Consider the following 18,899-nt stretch of genomic DNA (forward strand, 5'->3'; position numbering starts at 1 on the left):
TTAATCAGAACTAGAGGCTCCTTTGGCAACCCACTCCAGTATTCTTGCCTGGGAAATCTCTTGGACAGAGGAGCCTGGCGGGCTAGACAGCCCTGGGATCGCAAAGAAACTCCACTGAGCGACTGAGCAGGCAGGCAGAGGATCCTTTCAAGGAGCGCAAATAAGACGGGGAAGATGAAACATGATTACCACGTGACCCCTGACGTGCATGGGAGTTGGGAAGACAAAGTACTGTAGATGGGAACTGAGAGTTCTCAAGAGATGACTGGTGAACGGGGCTTTGAAACCTGATTGTGGTTTGGAGCAGTTAGCATGTGTTACCGCCCACAGGGAAGCAGAAAGAAGAGTTTTGATTGGACTCAGGTTGACTGGACTGTCAGCCACTGTCAGGGTAGGACAGAAAACACTGTCACACTCAAACCAGGTAATTTGAGTAGAGTGACTTTTTTTTTTTCAAGTTACAATTCAATGGCATTAATTATATTCACAATGTTGGGTAACCATCTCCACCATTTTCAAAGCTTTTTTCATCATGGTAATGGGAAACTCTGTAACCATTAAACAGTAACTCCCCTTTCTCCCTGTCCCCCTAGGCCCTGCTAACCTTTGATCTACTTTTTTATTTCTATGAATTTGCCTAGTCTTTATATTTTAAGTAAATGGAATCATACAATACTTGTCCTTTTGTATCTGGCATAATTCCATTTAGCATGTTTTTAAGGTTCATTCATGTTATAGCTTATATCAGAACTTCATTCCCTTTTACGGCTGAATAATATTCCTCTGTGTGTGTGTGTGTGTGTGTGTGTGTGTGTGTGTGCACGCGTGCGCCACATTTTGTTTATCCATCTGTTGACAAGTAGACATGAGTTTTCACCTTCGGGCTAGAAAAATGCTGCAGTGACCATTGGCATAGAAGTATCTGTGGAAGTATCTGTTTTCAGTTCCTTTAAATATACATCTAGGAGGGAATTACTGAATTTTATGGTCATTCCATGTTTGACTTTAAAAAAATGTTTTAAAGATTTAATGTTCAGATTTTTTAAAATGTGTTAAAAATTAATTGGGGCAAATTCTGTTACAAGTAGGGGTAAAGGAAACGTCAGTGTGTGGCACAAAAGAAACAGCAAGGACTGGACAGTCACAGATAATCTGCTCTCTTGTTAGTGGCATCTCATCTTGGGCAAGTTACTCATGCTTTAGCAGCAGTAGCTAATGTGACAAGATTCTTCCTTAGCACATCATAGACAGATGGCTTGGATCTTCCACAGAGAAAGTCCGACGGCCCAGGAGTTCTCCCAAAAGATCTCCACCACTGTACACCATATTGCTGCTCCTGCTGATCGTGACTCACCAATGCGTACTGGCCTAGATGATGCATGACCTCTTTACCAGTGAACATTTCACCTTGTGCACCTGCTGCTTACAAAATCTTCACAAGTGGCGGTTTTGGTCATACATGATTGGTTTGTTCTGGAGAGATCCCGCAAGCACTGTCAGATGTTGAACACTGGGCCGAGGTGGAAAATGGTGTCATTTTGGCCGTGAAGTGTCGTGAGTCTGCTGGTAAGTCTTAATGGCCACTCCGGGAGTCGCTTTCTGTTGAGTCCATGAGTGAGGTGGTGTCAGTCACTGGCCCTAGGGTCTTAGCAGCATTTTGAAACAGTGTGTAGTCCCATGTTTAACTTTTCAAGGAGCCATCAAACTGTTTTCCACAGTGTCTGTAAGCATTTTACATTCCACCAGCACTGTACGAGGATCCCAATTTCTCTGCATCCTTATCAACACCTTTTATTTTCAGTTTTTAAAGTTATCATCATCACTCTCCAAGTAAGTGGGAAGTAATGTTTCAGTGTGGTTTGGGACTGCAACCCTTTGATGGAGTGCTTGCACCTAGACAGACATCTTGAGCAACGGAATACAAAGATCCTTTTGGATGTTAATGTACATAGTATCATAGCGTCAGAAAATAAAGATGGTGCTACTTCTTCCCTTTCAATCCCTGTACTGTCAGTTTTTCAAGTTACCTTATTGTACTGGCTAAGACCTCCAGTATATGTTAAACAGAAGTGGTGATAATGGATATTCTTTCCAAACATCAGGGGAAAGTATTATATTTCACAATTAATATGCTAATGGTAAATTTTTCTGTAGATACTATCAGTTTAAGAAAGTCCCTTCTTCTTCTGATTTGCTGAAATGTTTGTGATACATTTTACTGAATGCTGTCTCTGCATCTGTTGAGGCAGTCTGTTTTCCTCCCTTTATTCTGCTAATGTTATGAGTCACATTGATGTTTAAAGGTATAACCAACCTTGCCTTTCTGGAAAGAAACCAGTTTGGTTGTGATATTGTGCAGAAAGGAGCTGACATAACAGGCCTGAGATTGCTATCCTTACAAGTCCTACTTGCAAGGTTAGCCTTTGGCTGGTGTCTGTGAACTTGTACTTCAGAAAGGTTTCCATCAATCCAAAATGTCTCACTGTGCCCCAATTGTTTGCGCAAACTATGTGGGTTATGCTGAACACCTGCTTCCTTCTGGAAGTCCGGATTTTTGGTACATGCTAGCAATTCTTAGGGCTTCCCTAGTGGCTCAGTGGTAAAGAATCCGCCTGCCAGTGCAGGAGATGCAAGAGACTTGAGTTTGATCCCTGGGTCAGGAAGGCCCCCTGGAGAAGGAAATGGCAACCCACTCCAGTATTCTTGCCTGGGAAATCCCATGGACAGAGGATCCTGGTGGGCTACAGTCCATGGAGTCACAAAAGAGTCGGACATGACTTAGCGACTAAACAACGAGCTGTTCTTAGTTTGCAGATATTTTTTTAACCACAAGTGAATGTTATGAATTTTGTCACAGATACAACTAATTAATGATGAAATACTTTTCCCTCTTTATTCTGCTGACTTGGTGAATTTCACCCATTGATTTTTAAATATCAAACCAACCTTACATTCCTGGGATAAGCTCCACAATCTAGCTGAAGCTTAATCAACTAACTTTTCAAAGAATTAACTTTTAGTTTCATATATTTTTTAATCTATTATTTACCCATGTTCTTTTTTTTCTGGTCTTATGTTTAATATAGCCTTCTTTCTTCCTACTTTGGGCTTAATTTGCTTTTTCTGATTTAAGGTGAAAAATTAGACATTTGGTTTTAGATCTTCTTTTCTGACAGAAGCTGCATCAGATGCATTTTTTAAAATATTTATTTACTTGGCTATGTCAAGTCTTTGTTGTGGCACACGGGATCTCTGTTGCATCATGGGGAAGCTTTCATTGTGGCACATGGACTCTCTAGTTGTGGCAAGCAGGCTTAGTTGTTCTGCGGCATGTAGAATCTTAGCTCCCCGACCGAGAACCAAACCCGCATCCCCTGCATTGCAAGGTGAATTCTTAACCACTGGACCACTAAGGAAGCCCCCATGATATGGATTTTAAATGTTGTATTTTCATGATGATGTCGCTTAAAGTACTCTCTAATTTCTCTTATGGTTTTTTCTTTGTGCTGTGCTATATATACTTAGTTGCTTAGTCATGTCCAACTCTTTGCGACCCCATGGACTATAGCCCGCCAGGCTCCTCTGTCCATGGGGATCTTCCAGGCCAGAATACTGGAGTGGGTTGCTATGACCTCCTCCAGGGGATCTTCCCAACCTAGGGATCGTACCCAGGTCTCCCGCATTGCAGGCAGATTCTCTACCGTCTGAGCCACCAGGGAAGCCCGGTTTCTTCTATGATCCATGATGATTTACAAGTATAATGTTTAACTTGTAAATATTTAGTGGTTTCCCAGTGTGGCAGTTATCAACATATTGGTCCTCAGCTTCAGACAAACACTTCAGTACCTGTTCTGAAGTCATGGACTAGACTGAAAGCATGTCCCTTTCAGTGAGCGCCATCTTAGGCTGCGTCAGTAGAGGGCACTGGATGGACACTGCAGGAAGAAAGGGGCTTTGCTTCCTGGTTCCAGCCTGTGATGTTTTGGTTTTTCTTGCTCCTGCTGCATAGTCAGAGGTGCATATGTGTGGGGACATCCAGAGGTGTTCTGCCCCAGCTGCGTGCCGGCAGAGGATGGGGAGCTCACTGGTCTCTTAGCCCCAGCCCAGGCCTGGTGATCTTCACCTTGCCTCTGCCTCACACCTGCAGCAGCATCCTGATCCCCTGTGTCCCCCTGCCTACCGGCCTTGGCTTCCTGCACCCCAGAGGGTTGTTCCCTAGGGCTCTTCCCGTGTGGACCCCACACCCTCCAGACTCTGCCCCTGCCCCTGCAGGAGTGCCTCAATTCTTCTGCACACCCGCTCACCAGCCTTGGCTCATTTCATAAAAGTGAAGATTCCTCGGGTCCTCCCAACAGAGACGTGATGTGCCCCTCGTGGCATTCTACACAACATTGCATCTGACCGAGAAACTCATTTCACAGCAAAGGAAGTGTGGCAATGGGCTTATGCCTCTGGAAATAACTGGTCTTAACCACACATACTTCGTTGCCTGGAAGAAGGTGGTGTAACTGAAAAGTAGAATGGTTCACGGTAGACTCAGTTATAGCATCAGTAGGGAGACAACATCCTGAAAGGATGTGGGTTCTAATTCACGGAATGAAGTATGTCTTTGAATCAGAGACCATTATATGGTACTGTTGTCCCCCCAGCCAGTACACATGGGTCCAGGATTCAATGGGTAGAAGTGGGAATGACTTCTCTCACTATTATACCTAATAAACCACCCCCAGAGTTTTTTGCCTTTTACACTGAAAAACTTGAGCCTGCTGATTTGAGATCTTAGTTCTCAAGGAGACAGAACAATGTATTACTGAACTGGAGAATGAGATTGCCACCTGGTCAATCTGGGCTCCTTATGCCACTAAATCAAAGAACGAAAAGAAGGGGGGGCATCCAACCTACTGACTAGAATGATTGATCCTGAGTCTCAAGGGAAAATTGGGTTGCAGCTACACAAGGGAGACAAGAAAGACTATGTCTGGAACCCACAGAATGCTCTGGGGCACCTATTAGTACATCCAACCCCCCCCTCACCCCTCCCCACTGAAGCAGAACTCAGATCCTTTAGGAATGAGGGTTTGGGTTACTCTAACAATAAAGAGGTCTTCCCTGGTGGCTCAGTGGTAAAGAATCCACCTGCTATGCAGGAAACGTGGGTTCAACCCCTGGACCAGGAAGATCCCCTGGAGAAGGAAATGACAACCCATTCCAATATTCTTGCCTGAGAAATCCCATGGACAGAGGAGCCTGGTGGGCTATAATTCATGGGTCACAAAAGAGTCTGACACAACTTAGTGACTGAACAACAACAGGTAGAGAACCCAGAGAAGCAGCAGAAGCTCGAGCTGAGGGAAAGGGAATTATTAATATAGGAATTGAAGAAGGAAGCCATGGTTATCAACTACAACTTTGTGACCAGTTACAAAAGTGACCAATTACAAAAATGAGAGCTCTGGTAGTTTTTTGTGTTTCTCTGCTCCTTGCATGCCTGTGTTTTGGGGGCTTCCCTGGTGGCTCAGTGGTAAAGAATTCACCTGCAATGCAGGAGCTGCAGGAGACACAGGTTCAATCCCTGGGTTGGGCAGATTCCTGGAGAAGGGCATGGCAACCCACTCCAGTATTCTTCCACGGAGAATCCCATGGACAGAGGAGCCTGGTGAGCTACAGTCCGTGGGGTCGCAAAGAGTCGCACACGACTGAGCGACTTGACACACGTGCATGTGTTTATCTGTATATACTGACCATTTTCTTTTTACCTTTCTATTGACTATTGGAGGTCAGCTTTCATAATTTAATCTTTATATAATAGAATATTTAGTGAGACCATGGCAAATTTGTGGAGTAATTAATATAGTCAGCTATGGATACAGTGACTGTTGGGACTGTACGTCTTCTCATTTTAAGGGAGGAGTGAGAACGTCACTTTAAAAAAATACATTTATCTATTTGACTGCATCGGGTCTTGGCTGTGACACGCAGGTTAGATGAGGCTGCAAAATCTCAGTTGTGGGGTAACCCTAATCCTAACCCTTGTTCCCTGACCAGGAATCGAACCCAGGCCTCCTACATTGGGTTCAGTGCACCAGGAGGGAAGTCCCAAGAATGTCGCCTTTAAGAATAGATACATGTTGTCAGTAGGAATGCAACATGGAAGTTCAAATAAGTGTAGAATGGTGTGTGAAAGCTGAGTAGCTGAAAAGACGGACATGAGCTCTGCATTCACCTTCAGAACCTGTCCTGTGATTCCGGACTGGACTCGGCATTTCTCCCTTTCAGTGAGCACAGTGGTAAGCCCTGTCTGTAGAGGGCGCTGGAGGGATATTGAAGGAAGCAAAGGGCTTGTCTTCCTAGCTCCCATAAGCTCTGGTTTTTCCTGCTCCTGCGCTGTGTTCTCAGCGGTGCAAGTGGATGTGTGTGAGGACAGCTAGGATATCAGATAGTCCTCTCCAACCACGTACCAAGAGCGGGCATTCCCTCGGCAACCTTGTGAACCTGGTCCATGCCTGGTGACCACTTTGCGGTGGCCCTCCTGTCGAGGATACCGCGTGCTCCAGGCCTTGGCACGCGTGGCAGTTCCCTAACTGTGCACTTGCCCCCGCGGCCTTGTTTATCTCTGCCCTGGATCACCCTTCCCCAAGCCCTCAGGCATGGACAGTGTGCATCCACAGTGGGGCCCAACTCCACATGTCTGCTCACCAGCCTTGGCTCTTCTCCCCAGAGGGTTGATTCCCGTGGCCTCCATGCCTGGGGCATGGACAGCATGCGCTGCAGGCCTTGTGCACCTGGGGCATTCCTACTCTTTGGGTGCACCTGCCCAACAGCCTCGGCTCAGCTGTGCCCCAGGGGGTTGTTTTCCCGCCTGGCAACTGTGAACCAGCTCTGCCTTGGCCAACCAGCGGACTTGTCCATTACTCAGTGGGCTGCCGTGAGGCCTAAACCCCAGATTTGGGGTTGGGGACCCTACAAAGTTTGTCCTCAGCCCTCAGGTACCCTTTTAGAATTCTCTGTACATTTTTACAGGGCTTTCCAGGTGGGTCAGGGGTAAAAAATCTGCCCGCCAGCGCAGGAGACACAGGAGAGGCAGGTTTGATCCTTGGATTGGGAAGATCCCCTCAGAGAGGAGATGGCAATCCACTTCAGTATTCTTGCCTGGGAAATCCCATGGCCAGAGAAGCCTGGAGGGCTACAGTCCACACGGCAGGGGGGGCAGGCATTGCAAAGAGTCAGACACGACTGAGTGACTAAACAACATTATATTTTTATAGTTCCCCTCTTATAATTTAAGGATTATGTTAAACCTGCCATGTTTAAATTACTAGGTGGTTTCTGTCTTCTGATTGGACTTAGATTGGACCACCTAGTTATCTTATTGTTACTGATTTCTAACTCAATTCCATTATTGTCAAAATACATGCTTTCTCCTTTTAAATGTACTGATTACTGTTTTATGGTTCAGCATGTGGCTTGCACTGGTCCTTACTCTGTGTACATGGAAAACACTGCATTTTATATTCATAGGTATTATAAATAACTTAATAAGAAAAACGTTTTAAAATAGTCTTTATATTTACTCAGATACTATTTCTGATGTTCTCCATCCCTTTCAGAGGATCTGAGTTTCCATCTGTTGTCATTCCCCTTCAAGCCAAATAACTCTTTTAGCATTTCTTTATAGCGCAGGATTGCTGGCAACAAATTCTCTCAGTTTTATCTTATATCTGAAGTATATTTTTGGTAAATTTAGATTTTTGAGTTGACCTCTTTTTCTTGCAGCACTTTAGAGATGGTGTTACACTCTCTGCTGGCCTCTGATTTCTGGTGAGTAGGCAGTTACTAATTGTTGTTCTTCTGTATGTGGTTTGTTTTTCTCTTGCTGCTTTCAAGATTTGTTCCTCATCTTTAGCTTTTGACTATGATGTTCCTAGATGTGGCCTTTCTGTGTTAATCAAGGTGGCTTTGTGGAGTATCTAAAATCTGTACATTTCTTTTCAACACATTTGGGGAAATTTGGGCTATTTTTTTTTTTTTTTTCCTGCTTTCTTCCTTCTCTTTGCCTTCTAGGATTCTAATCATACATTTGTCAGACTGTTTGACATTATCTAACTGGCCTGGGAGACTTTAAAAAGAACTCTTTTTGTCTCTGTTCTGCAGCGTGGGGAGTTTCTATTGGTTTACTTCCTAGTTCATTGACCAGTTCTGTAATCTCTTTTGCTGTTAAATCTATCCATTTGATTAAAAATGTTTCAGTTGTTGTAATTTTTATTTCCCGAGTTTCTATTTTTCAAAAGTCATTTGTTTCTTTGCTGAGGTTGCCTATCTTTTTATTCACTGAGAACATAATTTCACTGCTTCTTTATTATCCTTGTCTGTTAACTCCAGTATCTGGGTCACCTCAGTACTGGTGTCAGTTTTGAACGTTAAATTGTGGAGACTCTGGTTTGTGTTATTTGTCTCCAAAGAGTGACGGTTCTTTTATCAGGCAGTTAGCTTGGGTGGATTGTTGTTGTTTAAGTCCTTTCCAGCTCTTTTTTGACCCGTGTACTGTAGCCCTCCAGGCCCCTCTATCTGTGGGATTTCCCAGGCAAGAATGCTGGAGTGGGTTGCCATTTCCTTCTCTAGGGGGTCTTCCTGACCCAGGGATTGAATCTGGGTCTCCTGCATTGGCAGGCAGATTCTTTACCACTGAGTCACCTGGGAAGCCCATTTTGGGTGGATACACCGTGCAAATCACACTTAAGGGGCAGCAGCTCCAATCTCGGTTTAGATTTTCTGTCTTTAGCTGAGTTGCTTGAATCTGAACAACACATTTGTGGTCCAGAGCTTGGGCAGAGATGTGGGCAGACAGAACTTGGTGGTTGCTGCCTCTTCCCCTCTGAGACTCCCATCTTTTCCTCCAGTGGCTTCAGTTGCCCTGGCTCAGTACTTGTACTGTGATTGTCCATCAGCATAATGTACCTACTGCTTTGTCAGCTGCCAAGTTATAAGCAGCAAAAATAGGAAACTTTCTCTGCACAATTTCCTCCTGAGTGTGAACTCCCCATCAAACTTTCTGTCTCCCTTCATTCTCCAGTAGGCATTAAGTAGCTGTTTTTCATATCATGTTCAGGTTTTACAGTTATTTGTTGGAGGGGTCATTCTCAAGCATAGTACTCAGTCATTATTAGACATCTTAGGTGTAGTCTAAATAATTAATCTATTTCTTCCATATTTTCCTCTATTTCTTGAACATATCAGTTTAAACTCCTTTTCAACCTTCTCAGCAATATTTGGCTCACCTGTTTCTATTTTCTACTTTTGCTCTGGTTTTAAATAATATGGTCTTATCTCTTGACTTGCTAGTGATTCTTACTGGAGTCAGAAATTGTATATAAAAAAAATTATAGCACCTCTAGATTTTTTTTTCCAGTCTTTTCTCTGTTACACCAAGAGAATGGGGGCTAATCACCTTAATCCACGCAGAGACTACATGGTTTGAGGTTGCACTGGGATTTTAATAAGCCTCAGTCTGCCTGTTTCACCTTGTTTCTAGTAAGGAGCCCTACTGAGCTTTGAACTGAAAGACCTGTGTGTTCACCAGTCCCTGCCCCATCGTGGGTCCTGAATTCTAATCATCAGCACCATTAGTCTGCCAAAAATTCGATTCTGCTTTTCAGAAGTTTGAGGTTTAGCTTTTTATAGCGTCTGGCCCTATACAGCTTCAGAGTTTGGTAAGTATCTTAAAGAAGAAATGTGTTACGTCCTTGAGGCTCTTTCAGTCCCGTTTTGTTCTTCCAGTGTTATGAGAGCACTAAGCTCCACTGGCTTCTCTGGTCCCCTCTGCCTGGGCAATGCTTGGATCCTCAGCCTCTTGCTCAAACCATCAGCAAATGCTCCCAAGGGAAAGTCTGCTGCAAACTGTCAGCTCACGTCCCTGGTTCTACTTCAGAATTTTAGGCCCTTTCATCATCTTTCCGTCAGCAACTCTCTAAGGTCTTTTTAGACGACTTTCATATTTTGTCTGGTCTTTCTAGTTCTCTAATAGAGCACTGGTCAGCTAGAAGCAACTCCATGCGATTAAAAGTCAGCACTTTTAAAAGTGTTTATTTTCTTCCTTTGATCTTCGAAAACTAACTGCCCCAAGCAATCAATTTACATCACATCTTAAAAATATATTCCTACTGCTAAGTGAAAAAAGAAAAGCAAACTATGTTATGGCATATTCCCCATAATCACAACTGTATGTAAAATATAAATGCATACCATCAAAAATATGATATTATTTATTTCTGGGGTAGGATTAGCGATTTTTTCTTCTGTAAAAATGTTTCTGAAATGTTACACTGTCTGTAAGAAATTATGCAACTAAATGTAGATTGTCAAGAGGGGAGGGAGAAGGAACTCAGTGACTGAGATACAGAAGTGGAAAGACTAATTGCACAAATATAACTTCAATTTCGTATCACATGAATGCATTAACTATCAAGATAAAGAAAGAAACAAAGGAAGAGGGAGGGAGGGAGGGAGGTGGGAAGGAAGGGAGGAAGGAAGGAAGTAACACACACACACATATATACACACACACACACACACACCCAAGAGACTCCTGGGACTACAAAGTGCCATTTATACTGGGAGTGAGGAAAACAAACATTTGATTGTACTCACTAGCTGCAGACTGCAGAGAACAATCCAGCCCTGATTCATTTGGGGACACAAAAAAATCTATCTTTCAGGGATTGTGATGAGCAAAGGGGATTATAATATTCCTGTAAGAGCTTTTATGAAAAGATTCAAAATTGGGCTATTGTCATTTTTTGTACAGACGAAGGTACAGTACACATAGATGGTGGTTTTGTTAGGACTTTTTAGATCACTTCTCCCAATTATAGGGGATGAGATCTTAGGTATTTTCTTAGAACTCTGTAACTTGCTTTTAAAATATCTGATAAATCTTGACAGTACAGCTGATTACAGCCTCTCTTTCCCTAGGACTTCACTGTAGGCTTCTAAACTAGGGGTCAGCATACCATAGCCTGAGGGCACATCTAGCCTGTTTTGTATGGCCCTCAAGTTAAGATTAGACTTACATTTTTATGTGGTTGAAACAAAATCAATATATTTGTGACATGGGTCATTCATCTGAGTTTCATCTCTGGCTGCTTTTGTGCTTTGATGACAAAATTGAGTAATTGCAACAGAGGCCACATGGCCCTCAAGATCTAAAATATTTACTATCTGACCTTTAACAGGAAAAGTTTGCCAACTCCTGGGCCAAAGTACTTTTTTTTTTTCTTTTTTTTTTCAAAGTACTTCTGAATAATGAGTTTCATGGGGCAGCTCTCTGGTGGGGCAGACTGACTGCACCCTTGTCTTTTGCCAAGAAACCTCCTAGTGCTTTCCCACTCTGACACTGGGCTCAGTCACATGATTTGCTTTGACCAATGGGAGTTGAAGAGACAGTAGAGGCTTGAACTGGGGTTGCTCCCTACAGCTTGATTTCCTGCTTCTCTGCCCACTGTCTAGTCAACCGACCCAGGCAAGCCTGCTGGACAATAAGTCATGTGAAGCAGAGTCATTCTAGCACAGGTCAGCCTAGGTTAGCCAGAAGTCAATGATCTCAAGATCAAGACAGCTGCCTGGCTGACCCTCAGCTGACCACAGACACATGTGTAAGCCCAGCAAAAACTACCCAAACCCAGCCAGATGAGCTGAGCCCCAACACTCAAGAGCCATGCCACTGAAGTGTGGTGGTGGGTCTGTTACACGCGACTATTCCAGCAATAGAAAACTGATACTACGGGCACACGAATGTTTAAAATTTCTTTTGCCAAAAGAGGCTAGGGAACATTTCACTCTCCTGAGGACAATTCTGGGTTCTGACGGGGGAAAGACTGAATAAAACATGGAAGTCTGAAACTCCAGAGATGGGGGTGGGGCATCAGATCACATCTTGATTTTCTGCAAAACCATCTTGTACTCACAATGAGATTCAAGGAATACCCATATCTGCTCTGTGGCTCAATTTGCCCACTGGACCAAGTAGACGCTAAGGCTAGGCTAGCCTAGGACTTGGCATTCCTCTTAACCACAGAGGGATTGAGCAAGGCAGAGACTCCATCATTTATGGAAAAGAATTTATTTCCTATTTATACAATGTAAAAAAAAGTACCTTGGGTATAAACTCTAAATGTCTGAGGTGTGCTCAGTCAGGAGCCCAGAAAAGTCACTCCTTGCATCCTTCAATCATTAGTGTGCAGTGCAAACAGAGCCAGGGCTGGGAGCTCCTCCTGTACTAGCGTCAGTGGAAAGTTCCCTTGGGAAAAAGCCACAGAGCCCTTGGTGAGGAAGAGGGGCAGAGAGAGGGAAGGAAAGGTGGCAGGACTGAGGCAGGAGGCTGGGAAGGAATGATGTTCAGGAGTCTGTACTGGGGACACTTTAATTTGCTAGAGGGAGGCTCCTCCTCTTCACCTGCTGCACACTGACTGGCCGGGGCTTGTCCTCGGAATGTCAAGCTACTTCCTAGCACACAGGCAGATTGCCCCTCTGCAGAGCCCCCAGTGTGACTTCTGTCAGAAAGGAAAGGTGTTCATCGATGTGACAGAAAACGGTCACCTTCGAACTTGCATGAACTCCTTGCGCAGCCATAAAGAGTCCTGGTAGAAGCGAGGATCGCCCAGCCTCACAGCTGTCCGTTTGTAGAAGTAACAGTACAACACTGCCGCTGTGGAGAATAAATAGGAAAGGAGAGTCAGGGATGCACCTGAGTATTTGTTTCAGGGGAAGAACATGACCAGACGAGGCTGAGGGGCCCAGTCCCATGATTTCCCAGTGACTCCCAGAAAGGGCAGAGGGCAGTGGTCTCTCCTGGTCTTGGCATGGCTGTTCCACTCCTCTCACGCTGGTTGTGATGGGCTGGGAAGCTAGGATCAAGGCCCTCACTGCCAGAGCCACAGGTGGGACCGAAGTGAGGCCTGAGGTTGTTCTGGTTCTTACCTAGCCTCTGGAATACAAACAATGTTTGAAGTCCATCTGTCCAGACAAAGCGGTTGGAGTTTTTCCAGCGTAAGTTCTAAAGGAGACATGAATAGACAGAGAAAGGTGAATGGCCAGATGATGCCCTGACATCTCCAGCCTGGTGAGCTGCAGATGCTGCTTGATTTAGTATCAGGCTCATCTCACCCCCTTCTTTCTTTCCACAAGCCAAAGGAGTGTTTCTCAAACAAGCTTCAACAAGTCCCCTTGTTTTTTGCTGCAGAGGAAGTAATTCTTTTAACCCTGAGGGAGTAAGTTTGAACTAAGCCATTTATTTCCTTTCATCCCATTGCATTGGCCAATAAGAAATGATACACATTATCTCAGGAGTTCAGCATGGTCTGTTTTGCCTTGGAAATCTGAGGCTTGGTTCCTGGCAGATAAAGGCTTGGTGCACTCAGGGTTTAATCAGATTAGCAGTTTCACAGTACAAAGCCAGGACTATTTTGGCTCTAGGAACCTGAGCAGAGACAATCCTCTCTGGGAAGCACCTTGAGGCTTTGGCACTGTGCTGCTTCTTCCCTGCGAGTTCTTGTTCTCTCTGTGGAATCACAGGGGCAACCTAATGGGAGGTTTAGTCTGAGAACGTGCCTTTAGTAAAGAAATGACTAGAGAACACTGAGGTTTTAATGTGTTCCATTAAATGAGTACAAAGAAACACATGAGATACCCACATAGAATTTGTGGAGCACGCTATGGAAAACAGTGTGGAGATTTCTTAAAAAACTGGAAATAGAACTGCCATATGACCCACCAATCCCACTTCTGGGCATACACACTGAGGAAACCAGATCTGAAAGAGACACATGCACCCCAATGTTCATCGCAGCACTGTTTATAATAGCCAGGACATGGAAGCAACCTAGATGCCCATCAGCAGATGAATGGATAAGGAAGCTGTGGTACATATACACCATGGAATATTACTCAGCCGTTAAAAAGAATTCATTTGAACCAGTCCTAATGAGATGGATGAAACTGGAGCCCCTTATACAGAGTGAAGTAAGCCAGAAAGATAAAGAACATTACAGCATACTAACATATATGGAATTTAGAAAGATGGTAACGATAACCCTATATGCAAAACAGAAAAAGAGACACAGAAATACAAAACAGACTTTTGAACTCTGTGGGAGAATGTGAGGGTGGGATATTTCAAAAGAACAGCATGTATACCATCTATGGTGAAACAGATCACCAGCCCAGGTGGGATGCATGAGACAAGTGCTCGGGCCTGGTGCACTGGGAAGACCCAGAGGAATCGGGTGGAGAGGGAGGTGGGAGGGGGGATCGGGATGGGGAATACGTGTAAATCTATGGCTGATTCATATCAATGTATGACAAAACCCACTGAAATGTTGTGAAGTAATTAGCCTCCAACTAATAAAAACAAAAAAACAAAAAAACAAAAAAAAGAATTTGTGGAGCAGAAGAAATTTGAAGGAGTTCCTTGGTGCCCCAGTGGTTAGGACTCCACACTTCCAATGCAGGGAGCACGGGTTTGATCCCTGGTCGGGGCACGAAGAGCCCATAAGTCACTCAGTGCGGCAAAAAAAACCAAAACAAAACATGAGAAACAAAAAAGAAATCTGAAACCATGAAAACTGGATCTGCTTCAGGCCTATGTTAGAACCAGAGGGAGGCATCTCGGAGGCACGTTCTCCTAACGTAAGTGATGGGGACATAGCAGAGGGCTCGTGGCACTCCTGCCTGGCTATTTCCCATGGGACACTGATGCCTAAGGATAGCCTGTATCAACTTGCACCTGCCCAAATAGCTAATGATGGAACAGATTCAATTTCCTGTTTTAACCTGCAGGTCTTTGGGGGCAAAATGAATCAAACATTCCACAAATGCCCCTGGACTCCTGGATACGGCTGTTTTTCAACACATAAGGTTGAGAAAAAGTGCCTTATGAAATTCTCATGTGTCGAGCTCCAGGCTGGACCACATTCATTTCACGTGTTTCTTATCAAGGATTCTGTGAGATAAACATCCAGAGATGCTGGATTCCGACAGATAAGACATTCCAAGTCCTTTAAGGACTCAGAGCCTTCCTCTTACCATGACCCAGACATGAAGAGAGATGCTCAGGGCGAAGTACACAGCTGTCAGGATGATGGTCCCTTTGAACTTATGGAAGAGGAGGTTGACCAGGCCAGCCTGGAAGACGAAGGTGTTGAAGAACATGAGGAAAATGATGATGATGTTGAAGAGGATTGCGATATCCTGGATGCTGCAAACATGGAAAACAAAAGGATGGCCAAATGGAGGCCTGGGGAGCACCCAAGAGTCAGCCCTGAATCCTAAGGGACACCATGAGGTCTGTCCTTACCTCTGAAACCCCCCAGAGGTAGTGTGGGTTTTGGACCCCAAATGACATGAAATTAAAACTACCCGCTACCTGTTGGTCCAATCAGTTGAATTGCAGTCTATGGACAAGGCTTTCCTGCTGACACTCCCAACTCAACAAGCCTCCCCGGGACCTGTGAGAAGCAGCTAGTTTCCTCCTTGTATCCAGAAAATGCCAGCCTTGTCTGTCAAATAACCTGATGCCTAGTGCCATTCAAGTGTTGGTTCAAATGTCCCCTCTTCAGAAACTTTTCTTTCACCCCACTACCTAAAGTAGCCTTCTCCCCATTCCACATACTTTATATCCACTGTATAACATTTATTACTATTTGAAGTTATTAAAATATTTGTTGTCTCTCTCCACTAGAATGGAAATCCCATCAAACAGAACTTGTCAGGTCCACCACTGCAACTATAGCACTGTCTGGTAGGCTGATGAACATTTGCTGAGTGAAGACAGGGTCTAAAATTGTGGTTTTCTGTTTAGAACTTGCCTCATGGAGACTAAAAATCACTGTGGATGAAACATGACAATAGGTTCCATCCTCTGGGATGCATATATGTTATCAACATGGTTATTCTGGAAATTTCCTGGTGGTTCAGTGGTTATGAATCTGCCTTCCAATGCAGGGGATGCAGGTTTAATCCTGGTCAGGGAACTAAGATCCCACATGCCACAGGGCAACTAGAGAGCCCAAGCTGCAACGAAAACCCAGAACAGCCAAAAAAAGATTATTTTTACTCAGGGCCAGGGCAGGGAAAGCACTGAGTCCTAACCCCTGGACTGCCAGGAAGTCCCTGATAACCCCTTTACCTGACATTTTGCAACCCTGTTTCACGGCACTGTAAGACACTTTCTACTCACAGATGGAGATGACAGTGTCAACAATCTGACCCTCATTTTCTATGTGCACTGCTTCCTGTGTTCCAAACCCTTGTTAGAAAGTATATCAAAGCAGAAGTATCAAAACGGTGTATCCTGTGACATGTCTATGGACCATGGAGTACCCAAGACAAACTGCAATTTTATTCTCCCTGATGTTTCTCTATTAATAACTTTAAAACGCTAAATCATGCTTTTTGGGGCTTTTTGAAATGATTGGGTTGAGCTGCCCAGTCCCACTCACATGAAGAGCACCAGCTGTATTACTGGAGCCATTCGGAGTAGCTCAGAGAAGGAATTGACAAAGAGGTCATAGGACAGCAGCAGGAACTGCAGGGAGAGCACCAGGCTGTAGTTACTGGTCTGGAGCATCTTCCTTCTGCTCTCTTGTGCCCCCAAGGGCACATACCACAGTTCCTCAGAAAACAACTACTGGTCCACTCCCAGGCACTGAGTTCTTCAGAATGGCAGCTGCTTCCCTTGCTCTAAGACAAGGGTCTGTTAAAGCCCCCCCAAAAAAAAGAAAAAGAAAAGAGAGAAAGAGAGATTAGAAATTCAACAGTACAATAAATATTTACTTAGGACTTACTATATGCCAGGTACCATTGTAGGTGCTTGTGATACATCGATGACAAAACCAACAACAACAAATGCCAACTAGTCATTCCTTCCAGGGACCCTCACCCTCAAACCTGTCTCCGTGCCTGGAACCCTCTAAATGTAGAGCTCTTTCTAACCAGTTTTGAGTCCAAAGGAATCTAGAGAAAATACAAAGTGACTGTCTGGTCATGTAGCGATAATAATTCTAATCGCAGAAGCAAATCTTTGTATATCACTTACAATTCTAAGCACTAACATTTAAATCTCTCCATTACCCTTGAGGTGGAAGACACACTATAACTCTCTCCATTTTACAGAGGGGACAATTGAAGCCCAGGGAGGAAAATAATTTGTCCAATGTCATGCTAGTAATTGGCAGGGCTAGCGATCAGATCTAGGCAGTCTGGGTCTGGAGTCTGAGCACTTAACTACTGCACAAAGCTGTCTCTCACAAAACTGACAGCTTTACATGCAACTAGGCAGGAAAGGGCTTCTCAGGTGGGTTCAGTGGTAAAGAATCCACCTGCCAATGCAGGAGACGTGGGTTTGATCCCTGGGTTGGGAAGATCCCCTGGAGGAGGAAATGGCAACCCACTCCAGTATTCTTGCCTGGAAAATCCCATGGACAGAAAAGCCTTGTGGCTACAGTCCATGGGGTCACAAAGAGTCAGACACAACTGAGCATGCACACGGGCAGGAAAAACATTGGCACAGAAGTGGTTAATGATGTAGGCAGAAAAAGCTGAGAGAAAACAGTGCTCTTCTAAGGTTAAAGATTATGGTAGCGACACAATGGCACCAGGTAACGGGGGCTGGGCCTATATTTTCATTTATTTCAAGACAAAGAAGCTGCTCTGGGGTTGTCCTATGACCCTCTCCAGCTGGATCAAATCCATAAGCAAATTTCAAAATGTTTTGAAGTGTTACAGAATGATTAAATCAACATATGTAAAATGTTAGTTTACAAACTCTGCATATTTACTTCCTTTTTAATCCTATATCCATTTTAAGAACTAGCTGTTATTATGCTTATAACCCCACTTTACACAGAGGCTCTGAGAAGTTGCAGAACCTCGTCCATCTCCACCTAATGAAGTCCCACTAAGGATGTACAATGTGGTTTTCTCTGAGCCGAGTTTCCTTATTCATTAAATAACATTGATAGTATCACCTATGTACCCGCACCATGATAAACTTGTCAACCAAGATAAATTCCTTTAGTCCTCGAAACTACTCTGCAAGGTGGGAAAGAATTATCCCCGTTCTACAGGCAAGGACAGTGTCAGAGTTCAAGCCGTTCCTCCACGATTCACAACTAGGTGTGATACGAAAGCCCATGCTCTTAACCGCTAGTTCACAGGCCGCCACAGAAGGCTGTTGTGAGGCTCCGTTAAAAAGAACCGCTCACCGCCATCACTAACGGAAAGATGACCATCACCTCGGGTTAGCGTAGCGGTGATCTCGCAAGGTAATGAAGCAGTTCGGTCTTCTCACCGCTATCTGCCGCGTTCTCTCGGTAGAGCAGAGCAATTTTCCCCACCCGTCCCAACCCACTTTTAAATGGGACTGCCTTAGCGAAAGACCAAAACCAAAGCAATTAACAACGAAATTCCGACTTCTGGCCTCTTTACACAATCCTCAACACGGACTCTCACCTCAGAGGCCCAACGTCGGTTGTCATGGGGATATCACCCTGGCTTCCGGAAACCGGTTTTAAATTCCGGAAGTAGATGGCGGACGCGGGCTCAGCCTGCGCCGTGCTGCATGGTTGTCCTCGGCTTTCTCTCCCCGCTCTATGGCCGACTCGGCCGCCATGTTTGGGCCCCCCCTTTCCTGGGCTTGCCTCTCTCCAGGCCTTCCCAGCGTCGCCGCGGCCTGTTCCAGGGCTCCTAGATCCGGCCAAGGCCTCCCGCTCACACCGCGCGCCGCTTTGCGGAGGGCCAGTCCCTGGCCGGAGGCTTCGCCTCGGCCTGAACATTTCCGCTTCAACGGAATCGTGGGGCTGAGGGTGAAGGACAGGGCCGACCCGTGACGGCGTTCCTGGTCCCCGGTA

The 18,899-nt window shown here is 44.8% G+C and overlaps 1 protein-coding gene and 1 pseudogene across 4 annotated transcripts; both read right to left on the reverse strand.

The window, feature by feature from the left end:
* Positions 1 to 1,030: 1,030 nt before the first annotated feature.
* Positions 1,031 to 1,801, reverse strand: LOC122674281 (annotated as a pseudogene).
* A 10,295-nt stretch (positions 1,802 to 12,096) lies between these two features.
* TMEM138 (transmembrane protein 138) lies at positions 12,097 to 18,824 on the reverse strand. 4 transcript variants are annotated; one of them, XM_043872424.1, is made up of 5 exons: positions 18,502 to 18,640; positions 16,491 to 16,744; positions 15,076 to 15,247; positions 12,973 to 13,048; positions 12,097 to 12,700 (listed from the first exon to the last, which is right to left on the reverse strand). In XM_043872424.1, the coding sequence occupies exons 2-5, from the start codon at positions 16,616 to 16,618 to the stop codon at positions 12,588 to 12,590; spliced, it is 489 nt and encodes a 162-aa protein (XP_043728359.1). In that variant the 5' UTR covers positions 16,619 to 16,744; positions 18,502 to 18,640; the 3' UTR covers positions 12,097 to 12,587. The 4 variants fall into 4 exon arrangements, with proteins under 4 accessions (XP_043728359.1, XP_043728365.1, XP_043728351.1 ...); XM_043872430.1 differs by lacking the exon at positions 18,502 to 18,640 and adding an exon at positions 18,285 to 18,456; XM_043872416.1 differs by lacking the exon at positions 18,502 to 18,640 and adding an exon at positions 18,255 to 18,456.
* Between the last annotated feature and the right edge of the window lie 75 nt (positions 18,825 to 18,899).

Source organism: Cervus elaphus, chromosome 2, assembly GCF_910594005.1.
Source record: "Cervus elaphus chromosome 2, mCerEla1.1, whole genome shotgun sequence".
Lineage (NCBI taxonomy): Eukaryota > Metazoa > Chordata > Mammalia > Artiodactyla > Cervidae > Cervus > Cervus elaphus.